The sequence below is a fragment of the Drosophila miranda genome (assembly GCF_003369915.1).
Source record: "Drosophila miranda strain MSH22 chromosome Y unlocalized genomic scaffold, D.miranda_PacBio2.1 Contig_Y5_pilon, whole genome shotgun sequence".
NCBI classification, from domain to species: domain Eukaryota; kingdom Metazoa; phylum Arthropoda; class Insecta; order Diptera; family Drosophilidae; genus Drosophila; species Drosophila miranda.
In genome coordinates, this window is record NW_022881647.1 from 162,656 (window position 1) to 186,860 (window position 24,205).

The following is a 24,205-nucleotide window of genomic DNA, read 5'->3' on the forward strand; positions in this document are numbered from 1 at the left end:
CACCGCTGGACACACCCAGGGCCAGTCCGACCTCCTCGAAGAACACCCAAAGCAACGAAGATTCGACGGAGACGACTACGACACCGCTGGACATACCCAGGGCCAGTCCGTCCGCCTCGAAGAACACCCAGAGCAACGAAGATTCGACGGAGACGATTGCGACACCGCTGGACGCACCCAGGGCCAGTCCGTCTGCCTCGAAAACCACCCAGAGTATCCCTACCAAGACAACGGAGCTAAGCCACGACCACGCCAGAACCAGCAGTAACATCAGGACAACGTTTCTAAGTTTCGACCACGCCAGACTCAGCAGCAATACAAGGACAACGCATCGAAGCCTCGACCACGCCAGACCCAGCAGCAATACAAGGACAACGCATCTAAGCCCCGACCAAGACGGACCCGGCGGCGCTAAAAATATAACACGATCGACGCGAGCCAAATCAGAAATGCCCAGCAGTGTGGCTCAATCAGAGCGAACGATCCCACGGGAAACCAGCATCGCTCTACACCACGACCCGCTACGCCTGGAAGACCACGGCCCCGAAGGACATGGGCGGGTCAAGGCAGACCAACTCGCACCTCACCCCCCAACGAATTATCAACTCGCCCCGTTAGCCGATGCCGCGGCCGGTCGACAACGCAACCCTTTTCGGAGATGACCCTATCACCGTGAACCTTGCCATCATAACATGTGCCCTGCTCGAAGAAATCTCGCCACCGACAGTCCCCATCACCGAACCGCCCCTTCCGCCGTGGGTAGCCGAGTTTTTGAAGCAAGAATTGGCCAAGTTCGAGGGATTGGAGGGCGTTTCTCACATAGCTGAGCATACCATCACTCTGAAGGACGAAAAGCCGATAAAGCAGAGGTACTTCCCCGAAAATCCGGCCATGCAGAAAATCATCAATGCCCAAGTCGACGAGTTGCTGCAAGACGGGCGGATCGAAGCTTCAACGAGGGGGATTTGTTCTCAAGAATATATATACTTTATGGGGTCGGAAACGATTCCTTCTGTACGTTACACACATCCACTTTTACCACAAATCTAATATACCCCAATACTCATTATACCCGATACTCAAAATGAGTATTGGGGTATATTAGATTTGTGGTAAAAGTGGATGTGTGTAACGTCCAGAAGGAATCGTTTCCGACCCCATAAAGTATATATATTCTTGATCAGCATCAATAGCCGAGTCGATTGGGCCCTGTCTGTCTGTCTGTCTGTCCGTCTGTCCGTCTGTCCGTTTGTCCGTCCCCTTCAGCGCCTAGTGCTCAAAGACTATAAGAGCTAGAGCAACGATGTTTTGGATCCAGACTTCTGTGATATGTCACTGCTACAAAAATATTTCAAAACTTCGCCCCGCCCACTTCCGCCCCCACAAAGGACGAAAATCTGTGGCATCCACAATTTTAAAGATATGAGAAAACCAAAAACGTAGAATTGTAGAGAATGACCATATCTTTAAGGCTGCGGAAGCTGAATTGGATCGTATTATTATTATAGCCAGCATCAAGAAAACAATTTCATTTTTTCTCGCCCTGTCTCTCTCTAACAGACACGTAGCATAGGCGGCTTTGCTTAGAGTAAAACATTAGCGCCTAGATCTCAGAGACTATAAAAGCTAGAGCAACCAAATTTGGTATCCACACTCCTAATATATCGGACCGAGACGAGTTTGTTTCAAAATTTCGCCACACCCCCTTCCGCCCCCGCAAAGGACGAAAATCTGGGGATATTCAAAAATCTCAGAGACTATTAAGGCTAGAGTAACCATATTTGGTATCCGCACTTCTGTTAGATCTTACTATAAAACGTGTATCTCAAAATTTCGCCCCACCCCCTTCCGCCCACACAAAGGACGAAAATCTGTTGCATCCACAATATTGCACATTCGAGAAAACTAAAAACGCAGAATCATAGATAATGACCATATCTATCAGATTGCTGAATCTGGATCAGATAAGATAATTTTTATAGCCAATAGGAACAAATCAATTTGCAGTGGCTACGCAGCGCCCGACGTCACGCTCAGACTGATTTTCTGTCTCTCTCGCACGCACTCTTTGTCGTGTCGTTCAATATTAGCGGCGTCTGCCGGAGGAGAGCCATACTGACTAAGTATCGGGTATAACTGTAGAGTTGCGGTGTCCGCAGCAACTCACAACGTTCCCCTCGTTTTGAGTATCGGGTATAAAAAGCCCACACAGCGCTCCCATCGTACTGGTGGGAAAGAAGACAGGCGAGATGCGGATGTGCGTAGGCTACCGACAACTCAACGCGCAATCAATACCCGACGCCTACCCACTGCCCAGGATCAACCACATCATCGAGACGCTCCGTAACGCACGTTACATCTCGACATTGGACCTCAAGAACGGGTATTGGCAGATCCCGATGGCCGAGGGGAGCCGAGAATGTACCGCCTTCACTGTTCCGGGCAGAGGACTCTTCCATTGGAAGGTGATGCCGTTCGGACTGCACTCAGCATCGGCCACGTTCCAGCGAGCCTTGGACAGCGTCATCGGACCACAGATGGAACCCAACGCATTCGCTTACCTTGATGACATTATTGTCATCGGAGCGGCGTTGGAGGAACACGTCGACCATCTGCGAGAGGTGTTCCGGAGACTACGGGAAACAAATCTAAGATTGAACCAAAAGAAATGCAGCTTCTTCCAGAAAAGCATCGTATACCTGGGACATGTTATTAGTGAGCAGGGTACACACACCCAGATGAGATCGTCGCCGTCCGGAAGTTGGCCCCACCCAGCTCAATAAAGGAGCTTCGACGCTGCCTAGGAATGGCATCGTGGTACCGGAGGTTTGTCCCAAACTTCGCGACGATTGTACAACCAATGACCAGCCTCCTGAAGAAGGAGAAAAGGTGGATCTGGAGTGACGAACAGCAGGCCGCTTTCGAGGAGTTGAAGGAGAAGTTAACCCAAGCACCCGTCTTAGCCTGCCCGGATTTCGCGGAGAGGTTCGCTCTACAAACTGACGCAAGCGACTACGGTCTAGGGGCGGTCCTGACGCAACAGATCAGCGGAGAGGAGAGGGTCATAGCCTACGCCAGTCGAAGGCTCTTGAAAGCAGAAGAGAACTACTCAGCCACGGAAAAGGAATGCTTAGCCATCGTCTGGGCCATCAGGAAATTACGATGCTACCTGGAGGGCTACTACTTCGACGTCATCACCGACCATCTCGCCTTGAAGTGGTTGAACTCGATCAATAATCCGACCGGTCGCATCGCCCGTTGGGCTCTGGAACTCCAACAGTATCGCTTTGATGGCTTTACCGACGGAAGCCAAAACATCGTAGCAGACGCTCCTTCCCGGCAACCTATCGACACCATACAGCGAGCCCTAGAAGACCTGCCCACCTGCCCCTGGATACAAAGGTTACTCAAACGTATCCAGTCACGACCTGAGGAATGCAGAGAATTTATAATCGAGAACGGACAGATCTACCGGCAGCCTGGAAACCGACCAATCGAGGAAGAATCTCACCAGTGGAAGTTATGCGTCACCAGTGGCCGTCACTCGTAGACGAGTGTTAGAAGAATGCCACGATCACCCGACCGCCGGACACCTAGGAATACGGAAGACTACCACTCGGGTAACCCAACGATATTACTGGCCAGGACTCTACAGAGACGTGGCCCGATACGTGAAACATTGCGAAAGCTGCCAAAATTTAAGGTGAGCCAGAACAAACCCGCAGGTCACATGTATACGCGCCAGGCTAAGGGCCCGTTCGACATCCTTTGCGCGGACTTCGTAGGCCCACTACCCCGCTCAACGCACGGCAACACGATGCTCCTCGTGTTCTTCGACTCATTCTGCAAATGGGTAGAACTTGTGCCACTCCGGAAAGCCACAAACGCCCACTTGGAGAAGGCGTTCCGAGAGAGGATACTCTGCCGATTCGGGGTCCCGTGGAAGTTTGTGTGCGACAACGGAACACAATTCATTAGTCGGTCCTTCCGGAAATTTTGCGAGGTGGCGGGAATGGAGCTCGAGCACACCGCGCCGTATACCCCTCAGCAAAACCCGACGGAGAGGGCAAACCGGACCATCAAGACAATGATTGCACAATACGTCGACGGGGACCAACGGACCTGGGACGATCTCCTCCCCGAGTTTAGCTTGGCCATAAACAGCAGCACGTCGGACACCACGGGCTTCAGCCCGGCCTTTTTGGTACTCGGACGAGAACCAAGGCTACCAGGAGCCTTGTACGACGAAGTGACCCCAGAATTAGGAAATGAACCAGAGCCTGCCCACGAGAAGGCGACACGACTGGAGGAAGTGTTCAAGGTCGTACAGGAGAACACCCAACGGGCATCCCAAGAGCAGAAGAGAACATACGACCTCCGACGGCGCGAGTGGCGACCCGATCTAGGAACCCTAGTCCTCCTTCGGCAGCATCACTTATCCAAAGCCGCCGACGGTTTCGCGGCAAAGTTGGCCCCTAAGTAACTCATCCCTTAAGTTTGGAAGGAGGCAGGATCGCCGCGCTAGTAACCATCGAAGGAGTACCGCTCACAGCTACCCTCGACACGGGAGCAACGCGGTCGTTCGTCAGTCAACGCATCGCTCATGAAGTAAGTACTGGAGGGAACGCACGAAAGGTGACGCAAGCAGTTTCGGTCAAGGTACGTCTGGATCAACAGGAAACGCGGGTGATTCTATTAGTCCTACCCATGGTAGTGGACGACATCATACTGGGGCTCGATTTCCTTTGCGGCGTCCAGGCCATAATACAATGCGGACGAGCGTACTTGCAGTTGACCCAGCGGGCGATCCGGGAAACCAACCCGATCCCCACATCATCCTCGACTCGGCCCCGCATGGTTACTTTTAGTGACGAAAGTCCCGCGACTGCATCCGCTGCTCCTACCCACTCGACCAATCCAACAGCGACCCACCGGACGAAGCCGACGCACCCGAACCTCGACCACGCCAGACCCAGCAATGTACCAGTGACAACGCACCAGAATCCCAACCACGCCAGACCCAGCAATGTACCAGTGACAACGCACCAGAATCCCAACCACGCCAGACCCAGCAATGTACCAGTGACAACGCACCGGAATCTCGAACCCGCCAGACCCAGCAACGTAACCGTGACAACGCACCAGAATCTCGAACACGCCAGACCCATCAACGTATCCATAACAACGCACCAGAATCTCGAACACCCCAGACCCATCAACGTATCCATAACAACGCACCAGAATCTCGAACACGCCAGACCCAGCAACGCCACCCGAACCCAACCCACGATTCGATACGACCACGCCAGAATCATCAACGAAGCTACGACGGAGACGACTGCGACACCCAGGGCCAGTCCGTCCGCCTCGAAGAACACCCAGAGCAACGAAGATTCGACGGAGACGACTGCGACACCGCTGGACACACCCAGGGCCAGTCCGTCCTCCTCGAAGAACACCCAGAGCAACGAAGATTCGACGGAGACGACTGCGACACCGCTGGACACACCCAGGGCCAGTCCGTCCTCCTCGAAGAACACCCAAAGCAACGAAGATTCGACGGAGACGACTGCGACACCGCTGGACACACCCAGGGCCAGTCCGTCCGGCCAGCAGTAACATCAGGACAACGTTTCTAAGTTTCGACCACCAGACTCAGCAGCAATACAAGGACAACGCATCGAAGCCTCGACCACGCCAGACCCAGCAGCAATACAAGGACAACGCATCTAAGCCCCGACCAAGACGGACCCGGCGGCGCTAAAAATATAACACGATCGACGCGAGCCAAATCAGAAATGCCCAGCAGTGCGGCTCAATAAGAGCGAACGACCCCACGGGAAACCAGCATCGCTCTACACCACGACCCGCTACGCCTGGAAGACCACGGCCCCGAAGGACATGGGCGGGTCAAGGCAGACCAACTCGCACCTCACCCCCCAACGAATTATCAACTCGCCCCGTTAGCCGATGCTGCGGCCGGTCGACAACGCAACCCTTTTCGGAGTTCAGACTCGACTGACCCTATCACCGTGAACCTCGCCATCATAACATGTGCCCTGCTCGAAGAAATCTCGCCACCGACAGTCCCCATCACCGAACCGCCCCTTCCGCCGTGGGTAGCCGAGTTTTTGAAGCAAGAATTGGCCAAGTTCGAGGGATTGGAGGGCGTGTCTCACATAGCTGAGCATACCATCACTCTGAAGGACGACAAGCCGATAAAGCAGAGGTACTTCCCCGAAAATCCGGCCATGCAAAAAATCATCAATGCCCAGGTCGACGAGTTGCTGCAAGACGGGCGGATCGAAGCTTCAACGAGGGGGAACGTTGTGAGTTGCTGCGGACACCGCAACTCTACATTTATACCCGATACTTAGTCAGTATGCTCTCCTCCGGCAGACGCTGCTAATATTGAACGACACGACAAAGAGTGCGTGCCAAAGAGACAGAAAATCAGTCTCAGCGTGACGTCGGGCGCTGCGTAGCCAGTGCAAATTGATTTGTTCCTTTTGGGTATAAAATGCAACAGATTTTCGTCCTTTGTGGGGGAGGAAGGGGGTGGGGCGAAATTCTGAAATATACGTTTTATAGTGAGATCTAACAGAAGTGCGGATACCAAATTTGGTTACTCTGGCTCTTATAGGTTCTGAGATCCTTGAACTCATATTTTGCAATTGGCAAAGCCGACCATGAAACCTGTGTGTTAGAGAGAGACAGAGCGAGAAAGAATGAAATTGTTTTCTTGATTCTGGCTATAATAATTATACGATCTGGTTGAGATTTTACACTCTAGAACATATAGTCATCCTCTACGATTCTGCGTTCTTGGCTTTATCGTATCTTTAAAAATGTGGATGCCACAGATTTTCGTCCTTTGTGGGGGCGGAAGTGGGCGGGGCGAAGTTTTGAAATATTTTTGTAGCAGTGACATATCACAGAAGTCTGGACACAAAACATCTTGCATCTAGCTCTTATAGTCTTTGAGCACTAGGCGCTGAAGGGGACGGACAGACGGACGGACGGACAGACGGACAGACAGACATGGCTCAATCGACTCGGCTATTGATGCTGATCAAGAATATATATACTTTATGGGGTCGGAAACGATTCCTTCTGGACGTTACACACATCCACTTTTACCACAAATCTAATATACCCCAATACTCATTTTGAGTATCGGGTATAAAAAGCCCACACAGCGCTCCCATCGTACTGGTGGGAAAGAAGACAGGCGAGATGCGGATGTGCGTAGACTACCGACAACTCAACGCGCAATCAATACCCGACGCCTACCCACTGCCCAGGATCAACCACATCATCGAGAGGCTCCGTAACGCACGTTACGGGGGTCTCTGCCGATTCGGGGTCCCGTGGAAGTTTGTGTGCGACAACGGAACACAATTCACTAGTCGGTCCTTCCGGAAATTTTGCGAGGTGGCGGGAATGGAGCTCGAGCACACCGCACCGTATACCCCTCAGCAAAACCCGACGGAGAGGGCAAACCGGACCATCAAGACAATGATTGCACAATACGTCGACGGGGACCAACGGACCTGGGACGATCTCCTCCCCGAGTTTAGCTTGGCCATAAACAGCAGCACGTCGGACACCACGGGCTTCAGCCCGGCCTTTTTGGTACTCGGACGAGAACCAAGGCTACCAGGAGCCTTGTACGACGAAGTGACCCCAGGATTAGGAAATGAACCACAGCCTGCCCACGAGAAGGCGACACGACTGGAGGAAGTGTTCAAGGTCGTACAGGAGAACACCCAACGGGCATCCCAAGAGCAGAAGAGAACATACGACCTCCGACGGCGCGAGTGGCGACCCGATCTAGGAACCCTAGTCCAGTGGGCCATCCGCCTCCCGCCTCCCAGCTGAGGCGGGTCGGAGAGGCGACACTTCGACAACAAGACAGGATGCCATGGGGCCAGCGCGCGGCAGCCATCCAAGGGTGGATCGACCAACAAACCCAGGACCCGGGGACCGACGCCGAAGAGGCTCTACGATGGCCGCTTCGCAACCGCAGGTGTCCGCTCGGCGCCCAATCACGACGTCGCCGCCCTGAATCGCCGTTGGTTCGGCAATTATGGGGCTGCCATCGACGACGACAACGCGACCACGGACACCGACGAGCACGAGACGATAATACGCGACGCTCAAAGCCTGGCGTCCACGCTGCAGGACAAAGGGAACCCACTGGCTCGCGGAAACGAATGGGACTCGCCCCTTTGGGCCGAGTGGAACCTGGCCGGTCAAGGTCGGGCAGCCACCCCTCTGGCAGTACACAACGAGGACGAATCCGGGGACGGTGCTGGACCACACTACTCCGACGTGTCCCACGCAAGCGATACAGGGGAAGAAGTAGGACCCCAGCGCGACGACGGAGGGTCCGATTCCGGGTCCCTCATGAGCCTGGGCTTCGCGCCCCAGGCGAACCAGCAGTGGGCACCAGCCAACCCGTCGGGGTCAGACGACGTCCCGCCTCCCCTCGTATCCGCCCACGCCGGACTACCCCCACAACGTCCTGATGAGGGAGTAGTTGACTTCGACTCCGAAGAGAGCCTCCCGCTGGAGTATGGCGAGATGGCCGACCTGCTGCAGATCCTCCGACTCCACCCTACGGTAGCCGCGGTGCAGGACGACCCGGAATGGGCAGAGGCTCCCCCGAATGGCGGACCAACGCGACAGGTCGGCGGTTGCCCCGGGACCTCATATCCAACATCACCGTATTCTTACGCGATCGCGCCTACCGACTGGGAGTCCGGCGACTGGAGGTCCATGACGGCACTTGCTTTCGCATAAAAATTACCCGCAGCCGGGCCGTCACCGTCACTCTTCGGCACCCCCGAAGTATGGAGGGAGCGTACGCTCCACCCACATTTTTCCGCCCATCAACTCGCCGGCATTTTCCCATTGGAGGGACCCGGACCTACGTTATTTGAATTAAGATTTTGACTTTTCTTCGTTTTCTAGGTTTAAGCATTGACTTTTCAGTTTTAGGTTAAGGGGGGAGGGGGAGGGGGAAGGCCACGAAGGCTACATGGTATTAATTTTATATATTATACGGCCCGAGGGGTCTCTAAGCCCCATGTTAATGTGTGTGTGTGTAGGAAGCTAGGTTGCATACGGTACATAAACCGTCTACAGTTTGGTCGTCGCAACTAGAACTTGAACCAGTTGGACTGCGGAGTGGGTATCCTACGGTGCGCAAGGGAGGGTCTGAAGACACGGCGACAGCCTCTGATGATTGCGATGGAAGATGAGTGACAGGCAGTTATGGTACTGTTTCTGATACTGATTTTATTGATAAAACTTATTCTTATTTATAGGTAATAAAAGGTACAAAAGTGCTGAGTCTGTAAAATATATGTTTTGTGTATTATGGATAATTTTAGTGTCTGGTGGGCAATTGCGATATTTTGATGGTCAGCAACTGCCCCGCTGTCTTCGCCCTCTGCGAAGAGAGTGCATTGTCAGCAGAACTCTCTGCAGTGGCGAGTGTGTTATCGTGAGGTATTATATTACATGTTAAATAGAACACTGTGTCACGGTGCCACTGTGTTATGCCGACGGGTATTATAAACTATTACTTAAGCATATTTCTGCAACTGAACATTCTCCCGGCCGTTGAAACTGTGTTCAACCATCGTTCAAGTCGACGGCAAACCGGCGTGCAAGGGGTATATGGGTTGATGTCATGGCTGGATCGGGATTTGATGGCCTTGGTTTCCATAGTTGATACTTCTTCCGGAAATGAAGGCAATGATCAATAGAATTGATATTGCTAGGGCTGCATAAGCAGCGAGTTGATGGTGCTGCACGGTGGTGAGATTGTGTGGCAGCTCGTGATGATTGATGGCTGATAGTTGCTGGCGTAGATCATCAAGTTCTTGAAGAAAGTCTGATGTCTGGTTCTTCAGTTGCCACATTGGTGGCGAGGGTGATGTCTCCGGTAGGCTCACGTCACCAAACCGAGTGTAAGTCGATTTTACTTCGCTGATTGTGGTGCTGAAGGTGCTGATGCTGAATACTGAAGGTATTGCGAGCCGTGCAACCAGGGGACATGGAGAGTAGACCAGTTCCTTCCAGTGTGATGGTTGACGGAACTCCGTTGCATATGTGTTGTAGAATGTGTTGCGAAGATCCATTTATTTGGATGCTGAGTTTTTAGCCACACCGTGTCAGCCTTTGTGTGTGTTACCTGACACAGTGTTTCTGTTTTATTGTTAAACAGTTGAAACTCACAGCGATTGTCCACATTGAAGATCGTCTGATGATCAAAGCAGATGAGCTCCTCGTTGTGTACTTTAAGACAACGTCGGAATTCCTCTTGGGTAGTGCCCATGAACTGGTCTCGGTGGATGTTCACCGTTATTATGGTGGTTCTGAGGTCAAATAGATTGGGATGATGCTGAAAACTTCGAGCTGAGCTGTTGAAACCAGCGGTAGCGTCAGCTTGAAGATGACGTGTTTTGCAGTCGGGGTTCCTTCGGCTCGCATGATTCTGTATAGTTGAATCACCTCCTTCGTTGTGACCGGCAGCATTTGATCTTGTGGCAAATGATCCCGTATCTGGTCTAGTTGGTCTATTAGTTGCTCGGGAGACACCAGCGTGGGGCTTATTCTCCGATGATGAATACCGATTACAACATCAGATATGTCGGACTGCATTCGTTGGAGAGTTGTAGTGAGCAGGGTTAATTGTGCTATTAGTCCTAAGTACGCTTGAGTCAGATGATCGATGTGATATGACCCTCTTTCTCGGTTGATGGTAGCCATATGCTGTTCCAAAATTTTTAGGCGATGTTACTTTGTCTTTTCTGACTACGTTTATTGTCGCGTCGACAATTGATGTTTGGTTTTGGAGCAGATGTAGTAGAAAGTCTTCATTGGTTTTCACTTTCTCAATTACTTGAGTCATCTCTTCTGCGTATTTTGCGTCGAGAACACCAAATGACTGCTTGCTACATTTCCTATGATGTCCAGCGGCGATCTGCGTTTTCGAGAGTTTTTCATTAAAACGCTTCCTGCTTGTAGCTCGTTATACACATGTTGAAAGTGTTGAACTATGGAGTTACATGCCGGAACATTTTGTAGTTCAGGGCACATGTATCGTAACTCTGAAATTCCAGCAGACATTAGTTGCATATCCTTCCAATATGGGTCCAAGTCATAGTATACGATCATGGTCCACTCAGATGTTGCTATTATTGATGTTCCAAGTTTCTCATAGAATATTCCAGGCTTGTTTGCGAATTGTGTCACATTTATTGACTGTGACAATGCTAATGGAAGCATGAGCAACAGCACCACTAATGTTGATGTTAATGTAGGTGACAATTTTGTTGTTCGCTGTGTGGGTGGCTCATCAATCTCCGTGGTGTCACTGATCACGTTGTGGGAACGTTTGATTGCCACATCTTCTGGAAAGAGCGGCGCTAGACGAGTGATCGGGCGCTTGTATACGCCAGATGCTGTCTTGACGTCAACCACTCGTACGTGGTTGTCCTGTCCAGGATATGTCTTAATGATGCGACCCATTGGCCACTTCATTACACGAAGGTTGTCTTCCTTAACCAAAACTAATAATCCTTCAGGTACGTTTGGTGAAGCGGTCTTCCATTTATGCCGAGCTTGCAATTCTTGGAGGTATTCTGTAGACCATTGTTTCCAGAATGAATGCTTTTGGCGCGATACCAATTCCCAGCGCTTGACCAATGTTCTTCCTTGATGATCAGTATTGACGTCAGGAGGCGTTGTCAATGGTTCACCAATCAAGAAGTTTCCTGGGGTGAGCGCTGTTGTATCAGTGGGATCATTTGACATTGGAGTGATGGGTCGAGAATTGAGAATTGCTTCAATTTCGATTATCACTGTGTTTAGTTCTTCAAATGTCAATGAGGCTGTGTTGGTGGTTGTTATCAACAGCTTTTTTGCTGATTTTACCGCCGCTTCCCAGAGGCCGCCAAACGATGGAGCCCTGGGAGGAATGAATTTAAAATCCACTTGTTTTTTGTTGCAATGATTCGTGATCAGAGCACTTGCCATTGAGCTGAATATAGAGTCTTCTAATTCTTTAAGCTGGTTGTTTGCACCCACAAAGTTCGTTGTATTGTCGCAATGAATAGTTTGGCACTTCCCACGTCTGCTTAAGAATCGACGCAGGGCGGCCAAGAATGCATCTGTGGTCAGGTCGCTTACCAGCTCCAGGTGTACTGCCTTTGTTGGAAAGCAGCAGAACACAGCAATGTATGCCTTATCTGGTCTTTTCCCTCGAATCTTATGGTGGATCGAGATTGGTCCACAGTAGTCGACGCCTGCATTAAGAAACGGGCGTGCTTGTGTGAATCGTTGTGCTGGGAGATTGCCCATGATCTGGTGCATCAGCTTTGGTCTAGCCTTGGTGCATCTATCACAGCTGTGGATGATGCTTCTAGCCATTGTCTTGTCATTGATAATCCAATATTGGTGTCTTGCGATTGCCCTTAATGCTTGAGCACCACAATGCATGTTCTCCTCATGTAGCTCCCGCAAGATCATTTTGACGATTGGGTCATTGTAAGGCAGCAAAACTGGGTGTTTTGCGTTGTATGGAAGTAGAGCTTCTTCAAGTCTACCACCAACTCGGATGAGCTCATCGTCTCCTAGGAAGGGAGATAACGATATGATCGAGCTCTTTCTATCCACAGTCTTATAGCGTTGGAACTGTTTTAACTCTGCTGTAAACTCGACTTGTTGTATGGTTCGCAGGATTATAGTGCGGGCGTGAGTCAGTTCTTCTGCGCAGAGCGTCGTGGTGTTCGCTCTGTTGGTTTTGTAGCAGAAGCGTAACATATATGCCACAATGCGTTGCAGTTTGTGAAACGAGTTGCTATGTCTGCAAGTGTATAATTCATCCCCAAGTGCGCTAGGTGGGATTGGCAAGCTTACATGTTTAGCTTTTCTCTCAAGACTGCTGGGTTCTATGTTGGGTGCCTTCGTCCAGTTGTCTCGAGATCCGGGCAGGAATAATGGTCCATATAACCACAGATTGTGATCTGCCAGTCTGCTTGCTGTGATTCCTCTCGACAGGACATCGGCTGCGTTGTTGCCACAAAGGTATGGTATGTTGATGACGATGCGTTTATCCAAGATAACACAACGGTGGAATCACTCCAAAACCATCCTGAAACCGTGTTAATGTCCATGTGCAGATCCTGTCGGACTCGGTTTGTGAGCTCGGCACCGAGGACTGCAGCACAAAGTTCTAACCGTGGTAGCGATTGTTTGGCTGTAGGCGCCATTTCGAACAGAGCAGTCTTACTGACACTTGGTTGTTTTTGTATGTAGCGCGTACATATACTGCTGCGCCATATGCTCGTTCTGATGCATCTACAAACGTATGGAGTTCTTGGGTAACTGGAACTTTACCATTGTAGATATGCCGGGGAATTTGCATTTTGTTCAATGTTTGTAAGTCGTCCCGGTATTCTTTCCATTCGGTTTGGTGTTGTAATGGTAATTCGTCATCCCAATCCAGTTTGAGCTTCCAAAGTTGTTGCATGAAGATTTTTGCCTTTACTACCACCGGTGCAAAGATTTGGGCCAGTTCGGAACATACCACCCGTTTGGTGATGCTTGTAGCCTGGCTTTTCTGTGTTCGTCCACACAATGTATCCTTCTTCGGCATCCAGATGAGACCCAGAGTTTTCACGCTGTAGTGCTCTAGTGTCTCTCCTAGTTTTACATCGGTTACAATATCCTCTTTGGGAATTCCTTGGAGAAGTTGCTCATTGCTGGAGCACCACTTGCGCAATTTGAATCCGGACGGTAGCAATATCTTATTTAGTTCTTGTCGAACATGAATTGCCTCTGGAATCGTGTTTGCTCCAGTTAGACAGTCGTCAACATAGAAATCGGTTTTTAATGTTGTTGATCCTACTGGTAGTCTGTCTTTGTATTGTATTGCCAAATGATCCAGACATTTCGTTGCTAGGAACGGAGCAGCTGTTGTCCCATATGTTACTGTTTTCAGGCGATAGTACCTGATCTCTTCGGATGGATTGTTTCTCCAGACTCTCATCTGATGGAATTGATCCTCCGGGTTCATCCACACTTGCCGGTACATCTTTTCTATGTCCGCTGTGAATACGTACTTATGAATTCGAAATCGTAGCAGAATGGACATAAGTTCGCTCTGAACGGTGGGTCCAGCCTGCAGAATGTTGATTTGCATGAGGCATCGAATGATGTGGAATGAAGTAGTGCCTTTTGGGAACTTTTGATGCTGGCACAATCTTCTTATGTCCTAGTCCTTCATACTCTTCCATGAAGTCCACATAACTCTTCCAAGTTTCTGTTGAGCTTCGCCGCTTCAACGCTAGGAATTTTTTTGTTGCGGTTTCCAACGACTCCCCCAGGGCTGAAGGGTGTTCGGAAAATGGGAGCTTTACAATAAAACGGCCGTCTGAAGCTGTCTGAAGATTTTCTATAAAATGAGCTTCACACCGTGCTTCCACTGGAGTGCGTGGTTTGTCTTCCGTCTCTAGATTGTCCAGAGTCCAGAATCTTTCCATGAGCTCGTTTACTCCCGTTGCACAAATGGGTGAGGAATTGTGGGCAGATTTGACTTTTCCTGCCACAATCCATCCCAGTTTCGTGTTTTGTAGCAACGGGCCTCCTGTCCTTAGCTGCTGTTGATCTGGTAGCAGCAGCGAGTAGTAATGCTCGGCTCCGATTAGCATGTCGATTTTGCCTGGCTTATGGAAGTTTGGATCTGCCAGTGAGATCTTGCTTGGTACGTTTAAGCTCTCTGAGTCGAGTGCCTGAGTTGGTTGATCAGCTATTATCTGTGGTAATACGAAAGCTTCAATTCTTTGCGTAAAACCATTGTGAAGGGATTTCATGAGCACATTTACTCGTGCTCCTCTGGTCTTTGATTGACCTCCAATTCCTTCGATCCGTAATGTTGTGTCTTGTAGTTTGAGTGACAACATTGATGCCATTCGTTCAGAGATCAAGTTTATCTGTGATCCTGAATCTAGCAGTGCTCTGAAATTAGCAACCTGCCCGTTGTTGGCTTCTACTGCCACCTTTTCTGTGGCCAGAAGATTGTAACTATTGTTACTTGCTGCACCAACCGTCGGGCCTCTTGATTCTGTAGCTGCGCCTGATGCTGTTTCCAAATGTAGCATCGTGTTGTGCTTCTTGTCACACTTGAAGCAGTTTCGACCAGGGCATGCGTTTGTTTTGTGATTTGTTCTAAAACAATTAACGCACATTTTTTGTTTTTGTACCCAATTTAGTCGTTCTGATGGAGATTTGGAGCGAAATTCTTCGCATCCGTAGATCCAATGGCTTGCTTTCTTGCAGAATGTGCATAAGGGTGCTCGCGCTCTCCCTGTGTTTGCTGATGCACATGTCGTGCCTTTTGGCTCTCTCCTTGATGCTGGTGGCTTCTTACTGGTTCCTAGAACCCGAATTCTTTGCTCCAAGAACTGAAGCATCGTATCCAGCGCCGGATGTCCTTTGAGCTTCCCAATGATTGCTCATACAAGGCCTTATTTGTTACATCCAGTTTGTTTCTGATAATGGCAATCAATATCGGATCCCATGTAGATATATTGATGCCCAATCCCTTTAGTGATGCAAGGGATTCTATGGTTGTTATATACAACTCTTTTAATGACTTGGGATCGTCATTAATTGTTTGGTGATTGAGGAAGCGGTTCAGTACCGTGTTCGAAACATCTCTGGGATTGTTGTATGCGTCAACTAGTATTTCCCAAGCGGCTTCATAATTTTCTTCCTTTAGATCGATATGTCGAATCAATCTTTCTGCCTCGCAGGTAACGAAGGTTTTAAGATACCACATCTTTTTCACCGTAGACATGTTGGTCTCATGCACCATGCATGAGAACAGATCGAAGAACTGGGTCCATTTTAATAGATCCCCATCAAACTTTGGGATGCTGATGCGTGGAAGCTGCACGTTATCCGTGTTTGGTGTGGCTGATTTTGCCAATGCTCTTTGGACCTTACTTTCCAGTGTTAGGTAGGATTCCATGTCATATCCTCCTTCCACTGGGTCCTCGTATTCCTCATGAATTGTGAAGTGGACTTCCTGCGCTGGAGTCCATAGTGATTTTATCAAATCACTTGATGTGCGTCCTTCCGCCTCTGAAAGTTGTTTCAGATTGCGTTTAACGGACTCTACTATGGCCTTTTGTCGGCGACATAGTGAAAGCAGTTTGCTGTAATCCTTCGAGGACTGCTGGATCAGATAGCTTTCTTTGGGACCTACTGAAGGTTTCTCATGCTTTTCTTTAGGGACGATTTGACGTTCCCCACGAGCACTAGACGTCTGTGATAGCTTATCCATGCATTCGGTAAAAATCGTAATGTATTGCTTACATGTTGTACGTAAGTCTTCACGGAATTTTACGTATTCATCCGTTTTGTCTGTATCGCGAAGTTTGGAGTCGTTTTTGTTGAAGCGATTCCACACATTTTCGAGTGCTGATGTTTTGGCTTGAAAATAAGAGGCCGTTTGCTTTCGTTCTTGGGAATCTTTTTTAAAGTTCCGAATGCACCTCGATATTTCCTCACCAATCTCTTGCTGTACATCCATTGCCATTGTAGCGGCAGCTTCTGCCTCCATATGTGTATCCATTCTATCTGTTTGTACTTATTACTTTTGACCCGTTGGGAGTGTTTTATTTGCTTTGCAGCTGGATACGCTCCGAATCGCAACCGTTGTCGGTCAGAAAGGTAATAGTACAGGTGATGTGTTGGATGGAGGGATTTGTGCTGTTTCCAATCTATGGAACGCACGGAACAACAAAAATTGATTGCCGTGGTGGTAATCGAATTCTATAGCTGTTTTTCTGTTGGCTGATAACCTGAATATGTCAGATTTGCCAAAGTGATACTTATTGGTAGGAGATGCTACCGTAAGTGTATAGGCCATTTGGCCTGATGCCAAATTTTTATTGAAGATGTCCTGTTGACTGCTTCAATCTGATGTCCAGGTCGAATCCTTTCACTGTAGCTTGTCTGACAGTTTGAAAGGATGACTAAGGTCGGGGTCACCAAATGTTAATGTGTGTGTGTGTAGGAAGCTGGGTTGCATACGGTACATAAAGCGTCTACAGTTTGGTCGTCGCAACTAGAACTTGAACCAGTTGGACTGCGGAGTGGGTATCCTACGGTGCGCAAGGGAGGGTCTGAAGACACGGCGACAGCCTCTGATGATTGCGATGGAAGATGAGTGACAGGCAGTTATGGTACTGTTTCTGATACTGATTTTATTGATAAAACTTATTCTTATTTATAGGTAATAAAAGGTACAAAAGTGCTGAGTCTGTAAAATATATGTTTTGTGTATTATGGATAATTTTAGTGTCTGGTGGGCAATTGCGATATTTTGATGGTCAGCAACTGCCCCGCTGTCTTCGCCCTCTGCGGAGAGAGTGCATTGTCAGCAGAACTCACTGCAGTGGCCAGTGTGTTGTCGTGAGGTATTATATTACATGTTAAATAGAACACTGTGTCACGGTGCCACTGTGTTATGCCGACGGGTATTATAAACTATTACTTAAGCATATTTCTGCAACTGAACACCCCACGTAGTAATTCTTAGTTCGACAGTGTCCCGTAAGTGCTATCCGGCGATTGCCTAGGCACCCTCGGCGATGCTTGTCGATATCCCTGACCCCCCGTGGTAATTCTTAGTTCGACAGTGTCCCGTAAGTGCTATCCGGCGATTGCCTAGGCACTCTCGGTGATGCTCGTCGATATCCCTGACCCTCGTAGTAATTCTTAGGCCGACAGGGTCCCGTAAGTACCGTCCGGCGATGGCCTAGGTACTCTCGGCGATACTTGTCGGTATTTCCGCATAGCAAAGACCCCCTTTCCGCTTCTTAGTAACTCTCAGGCCGGCGGGGTCCCGTAAGTACTGTCCGGCGATAGCCTAGGTACTCTCGGCGACACCTGTCGGTATTATCGCATAGTAAAGACCTCCGTATTGATTCTGTATTACTGTAATTTCGACCCTGGCGTAGACTGAGATATGTACCCCAGCCCAGGATCGCTTCCTTACAAAATAATACAAAATCGGACACCTAAATATTTCCGATCGAATTTTAAAGTTTTGTTCAAGAGTTTTAAAAGAAAACTCCTTTACTCACTTATCGTCAATCTTCTCATTTTTATACAACCTGCTCTTCATTATACGAATGGGGGGGATATTTGATTAGTGAGCTTTTAATATGCAAATTGCTGGTGCAATAGAGATTGCATACGTATGTATGTATGTGTGTGTGTGTTGCATGTAGCAAAACAAAAAACCCGACCCGAGCCACATTTGTATCTTGTCAACAACTTTCAAAAGAGACTTTGAAACCGCTTTGTTTTCGTGGGAGGGAGAACAACCAAACACGTTCGAGCCGGAAGCTTTGCTGTGGGCCAACAGCCTCCCCCCAATGCCAACATCTGGCTGGTTACTCGAACGCGTAAAACACATGCGGTTATAATTGAGCACAATGAGTGGGAGTATGGGTGGGGGCTCTATCTGCATCATAATACTTAATTTATTTGCTTCTCTGACAGAAATCAGGAAGACATTTGCACTCGCCCACGCAACCCACAAAGATCAAAGAAGTACATGTATTTATTTGACTCACGAACGTCCTTTAATTCACAGGATATCATTTTGTAATTTCTAGAATTGGAATTCCTGTTTAAAGATCTACAGACAGACCAAGAGGCAGTCAAAGCAATTCCTACGAGACTGCTTGCACTGCAGTCGATAACTTACGAAAAGCTGACACATAAAGAAAGTTGTTTCCAGGTACGCTCCCGCTCCCCATCCGCTCTGATGAAGAGCCCACACCCACACATTTCTGCCGCTCATCGAAAATAGGTTATGAACGGCAAAGCATTGCTGCTTGCTGCACATGGCATTGCCGTTTCATTCCCTAAAAACACGGCATTGCCATTTCAGATACTATCGATTTTATCTACCAGCTATCAGGCGTGCAGGAAACAGCAGCAACCGGTGGGAGGGCTACGGCCCGGCACTCCAGCATCCATCTAAAACAGCGGGGTATCCCCCGCATCATCGCGCCAGGGCCCAGCGACGCCCTTCTTCTATTCATGGACGCGTGGTACCTTCTGTTCCGACAAAGTTAACCCGACCATCAGAAGAATTGCACAACTAATGCCTCATAATGGAGGGAGGACCGCCCGGTAAAGGATTGGGGTTGGGGTTGGGGCCGTAGCATCTCTGGAAGTATTGGAACTCGCATTTTTGAGGCCCTTAATCAAATCGAACTCTCGCTCTCTTTTCTCTCTTGGACATGCGCCGGTCGGCTGCATCCCCCGCATGCACTTCCAGCAGCTGCATCTGCCCCCCACCGGAGGCATTAGTACGCCCATTCGTAACCGCCGTACTGTAGGCAGTGCCTGTTGCTGGTGCTGCTGCTGCTCCTGGGCACCTGTCACAGTGTCTGCGGTCCGGCCGACGCACATTTCAGCAACAGCTGCCCCACTGCACACGCGGAGCCGTTCAAGGACGGTGGTATGGGGGGCACGTGCCCAGGCGTGGGCGTAAAGTTCAACGTGCAACAGGAAATCAGAAAAGGTCGCACAGAGTCAACGGTGTGTCGATATCGTTATCATCAACCCACAGTGGGGCAAAGTCCAAGGCGAATAAATGGCTTTGGCCAGGCTTGAATAATTTTCCAAAATTCCATCAAAAAATGAGAAATTTTCTCTCAAAGAGGTGGGGCACTGAACGTACTGACCGTGAAAAGATCAGATTACAACAGCTAGAACTATTATGCAATATAGTCCGGATGTTCAGGGAGTTCTTGGTGTGGGAACAACCCTTAATCGGCATCCCATGATTACCGCTCGCGTCGCACTGTGCGGAAGTGCAGTTGCGCTGGAAGGTGTGACAGTCACCGCGGCCCTGCGCTGATATTCATGCGCTCCTGTGCCGCGAATTTCAAAGCGCCCACACAATGACTGCGGCACAGCTTGCAGCTGCATCTGCCAGGGCGTGGCAGGGAGGGGTGTCCGCAGAGAGCTCTGCCAACGGGCATAGGCGTGCAGCAGACCCCAGAGCGTGGCGTGCCCGGTAGCCAGCATCGAACGTGTGCGTCACTCGTGGCAGAGGTCGCACTGTAGGAGAGCTGCGCGGAGAGTTCCCGTTAGTTGCAACCCCCAAAACGAGTGCAGTGCAGGGATGCGTGCGCGCAGGAAGCAGCAGCAGCAGAAAATTCGCTGCAGACTGGAATGCAGAGGCGGGATACAGAAAACCAGAGACTCTGCCCCAACACAGGACCAAGTGCTTCTATCCCGGGACCAGTGCTCGAGGAAACGCTCAACGTAGCGCAGGCCAACACTGTTTGGGGCCGACCGACCAGCCTAGACCGAAAACCAGGAACCAGGAAACAGGACCCAACTGCAGCTGCAGTTGTCTATACACCACTCGCTCCGCAGCCTCCGGGTGGCTCCCCAACCCATCCACCTTGGCGACCAATTATCTGGGCCCAGAATTTTCGACGGCCATCAAGTTTCCATAATTTCCAACATAAGCATAATCAGCAGGCTGGAGCTGCAACAGCAACAACGACTATAGCAACGACTACAACAACAGGTGGGTTCGGTGGCAACAACAAATAATACACATTTTATAAGAAAGAAAGAAAGAGAGAGTGAGTGAGTGAGGGAGTGCGTCTGGGGAAAAGTGAAAAATTATTTAAAGGTATACCCAACTTATTGCTATTTTTAGCACTATTTGGGCTTTGGCCCGATACAGTTATCGTACATTTGGGCGCCCACACACACGAAGATGGCGCTCCACACGACATGCACATTCATGCGCACTCATCAACACACACACACACACATACATACAACTATATATATATAAATATATTTTGCATTTGCAACAACATTCAATGTCGTTTTGGGCAAGGTTTTATTTTTATAAAAATAAATCATCAAGTGTGCAAAATAAAGAAAAACAAAAGCATTAAAAAATACAAAATTGATAATGATCATTGTTGGTGTAGAGCTTGATGATAATGATCATCATTATCATAGAGATAGACATTGGATGGTTTCCTCATTCCTAGAGTAAAAGTCTACATCCCTAGATAGTACATATAATCCCTAAAATCCAATTATCAGAAAGGTTTCCATTCTAATTGAAGATCTTTTCCAGAGGTAAGACCCTAAGGCAGCACGAAGTCCAGTCGGCTCTGCTCCCATCGCTCTCTTCTCTTCTCTTTTCCTTCTCTCTCTGTTTCTCTCTATCTTTTAGTACCTGTTACGTATACTAGATCAATTCCGGATGGCTGCATCGAACCCCAATACCTTGTGGGCCCAAAGAATGTCGAGCTTTCAGATCAAGCAGGCGGACCTCAATCGCCTGGTGATGAACTATCTGATCACAGGTTTGTGTCCTCCCACGCCACAGGGGAAAGAAATCGTTAAAGCGGCTCCAACTTAACCCCCCACAGAGGGATACCAGGAGGCGGCACAGCGCTTCAAGGCCGAGTCGTCGCTGGAGCCGAGCTCTCTGGGTGACAGCATCGATGATCGGGTGAGGATCCGCAATGCTGTGCGCAGTGGCCAAGTGAAGTATGCCATGGACCTGGCCAACAGGCTGTATCCGCAGCTCTTCGAGACGAACAACTACATGTACTTCCACATGCAGCAGCTGCGGCTGATTGAGCTTATACGGGAGCAGAAGGTGGAGCAGGCCCTCGACTTTGCCCAGAGCAAGGAGTCCGGCCTCAGCGAGGTGCACTCGGATAACATCCGGGAGATGCAGCGCGCCCTGGCCCTGCTGGCCTTCGACAAGCCCGAGGAGAGTCCCTTCGGGGACCTGATGCGGCCCGCCTACCGGCTGCAGGTGGCCGGGGAGCTGAACAATGCCATCCTGAAGTACGAGGGCGGGGAGGTCGTCCAGCCGAAAATGATGTTCCTCATCAAGCTGATCCTCTGGGCCCAGGACAGACTGGAGATGGAGGGCATTTCGGACTATCGGCGTATAGATCTGGAGACGCCCGACTTCGAGGATGAGATCAAGCGGGCCTTCCAGGAGGGCTAAGTGCAACCGGCTCAGAGTGCAACCGGTGCTCCCACAAATTCGGTGTCTATGCTGCAAACTAATCCAGAAATATGAATGTTTTTTGGTGTTTTTTTTTTTTTTTTTTTTTTGATTTGCATAATAAACGTTTCAATATCTTGGTGTACATTTATGGTACTTTAGTCCGATTAAAACTGAAAGCGTTTCCATCATCAGTCGGACGTAGTCGGCGTTATCTGAGACGCATCTGGTCTGATGAGCTCGTCAGGTAGCTCAAAGGGGGCCTAGCTGAGGCCACCGGACGGGTCGCGGGTTGCGGATAGCGAACGGCCTACCTCGGTAGGTCAGCTGCGAATAAGCGGGCATCCCTCACGGGAGAGTACCGAAATAAGCAGTCCCGGACAGCCAGCGGGTGTTAGCTAGGTAGCAGCACTGACGATGCGCTTGTGGTGCCGCCTCAATAAGTAGCTCACACACTCCCATCCATACACAATACCTACCCACATCCCAACCCTCACACCCACCTCACACCGGGCCGGACTAAGTGTGTTACTCGACCCGTGCCGAGAGTCAGCCTGGCTGGGGGCCCGGTATAAAAACTAGCCCAGTCGCTAACGGAGGGCTCAGGGACTTGGCAGCCCCCTGTTCTAATGATGCCTTACCCGGGCAACGTGGATCTCTGCCCGGGCTGACCTTTCCCTTTCTCTGCATCTCGTGGGAACAGGATGTATAACAAGAACAAAAACCAAAAAACAAACAAAAAAACAAATGAGTGCGACGCTCCCCAAATGCCAACTGGGAGCAATCCCAAGCTCGGAAAGGCAGCGGCCCAAAGGCCTGGCCCAACCGGCTCTATAGTAGGGAATACCTGCAAGGTGGAAGGTGCCTGTGCGAACCCGAGGGGGTCCCAGCCCGAATCCGGTGTGGGTGGCAAGGTAACTCCCGAAGCTGACACCTTGGAAGGAAAGCTAAGCAATATTGCGGCTGCCCGACCTTCTGGTAAAGCGGAGGGGGTTGACTTGCCGTCGACAAGCGCCCAAGCCAGACGCTACACATATACCGAAAAGAGGAGTGCAGGGCACATACTCCGTCGGCAACACGCCAGCAGTGAAGCCAGCCCATCAGCCGACTGGCTGAAGAAGGTGGAATGGGCTTCGGCCGTGCTCCCGGAGTTCACCTTGGAACAGAAAAAGGTGGCTCCCCAAGCCAAGAGGCAGCGCTAGCAGGAGACACCGGGACCGGTAGCAAAGCGCTCCAGAGTGCTGCCAAATGTCTCCTTTGCGCAGATTGCCAAGGAGAGGACGCTAATTGGTGTCATCGACAGAGGCAGCGCAGAGGGTAGAATCCCAAGGAGTCAGTGGAAGTGGGTGGAAGCGGCACTGGCCGACCGCTGCTTCGAACTCCTCGACAAAGACCCTGGACCTCCGCCAGTCTGCAAGGACATGGGGTGGTTCCAGGGCAATGTTAAGATAATTGCCTGCGAAGACGAGCGCTCTGTAAAGCTATATAAAGCGGCGGTAGCGCAGGTCGGCGAGGTCTATGCTGGGGCGAAACTCGTCGCAGTCGACTGGAGCGAGGTGCCCAGCAGATCGAGGGCCAGAATTTGGGTGCCGGCTACCTTTAAGGAGCCAGAACACATCCTCAAGATGCTGCAGAGATGCAACCCAGGACTACCAACCTCAGATTGGAAGGTAGCCAAGGTTGAGACGACACAAGGGCCGACTAACCAGGCAGTGCTCGTTCTCAATAAAGAGTCGCTGGCCCCGATAGAGGCAGCAAAAGGAGAGCAAAACTTCGGCTTCAGCTCGGTCACCATCAAGGTGTACAAATCGGACGCGGCGGCCGCGGCGCTTCCGGTCGTCAACCCAGACGTGCAGGATGTCGCTGCGGAGATCGAAGCGCCTGACGACGAGCTGGAGCCAGACCAGGAAGGCTTCTCCTCAGAGACAGAGCTGATGCTCGACTTTGAGTCAATGTGCCGAGAGAGAGTCTCAGATGACTCGGACGCGGACATCACGGTGGTGGAGTATCTTGAAGATGGTCCTAAGGATCCTTCAAATAAATCTCCACCACTGTAAAGCAGAATCGGCTGCTCTCATACTCCTCCTAGACGCAAGCGGA

At 50.1% G+C, this 24,205-nt stretch overlaps 2 protein-coding genes across 3 annotated transcripts in view; one reads left to right on the forward strand and one right to left on the reverse strand.

The window, feature by feature from the left end:
* LOC117194952 (myotubularin-related protein 14-like) overlaps window positions 1-24,205 on the reverse strand; it is a 59,215-nt gene that overhangs the window by 23,676 nt on the left and 11,334 nt on the right. The window lies entirely within an intron of this gene.
* LOC117194954 (glucose-induced degradation protein 8-A homolog) lies at window positions 20,080-22,235 on the forward strand. Of its 2 annotated transcripts, none has more exons than XM_033399425.1 (3): window positions 20,080-20,644; window positions 21,312-21,446; window positions 21,513-22,234. In XM_033399425.1, exons 1-3 carry the CDS (start codon window positions 20,281-20,283, stop codon window positions 22,103-22,105), a joined length of 1,092 nt encoding a protein of 363 aa, XP_033255316.1. In that variant the 5' UTR covers window positions 20,080-20,280; the 3' UTR covers window positions 22,106-22,234. The 2 variants fall into 2 exon arrangements, with proteins under 2 accessions (XP_033255316.1, XP_033255317.1); XM_033399426.1 differs by lacking the exon at window positions 20,080-20,644 and adding an exon at window positions 21,051-21,216 and having other exon boundaries at window positions 21,314-21,446; window positions 21,513-22,235.

Bases quoted from the DNA above. Each gene is read 5' to 3' on its own strand.
- LOC117194954 (XM_033399425.1), top strand. From the start codon at position 20,281: ATGCAGAGGCGGGATACAGAAAACCAGAGACTCTGCCCCAACACAGGA. The intron at 20,645-21,311 runs GTGGGTTCGGTG...TCTCTATCTTTT, and splicing joins AGCAACGACTACAACAACAG to AGTACCTGTTACGTATACTA. The intron at 21,447-21,512 runs GTTTGTGTCCTC...AACCCCCCACAG, and splicing joins GATGAACTATCTGATCACAG to AGGGATACCAGGAGGCGGCA.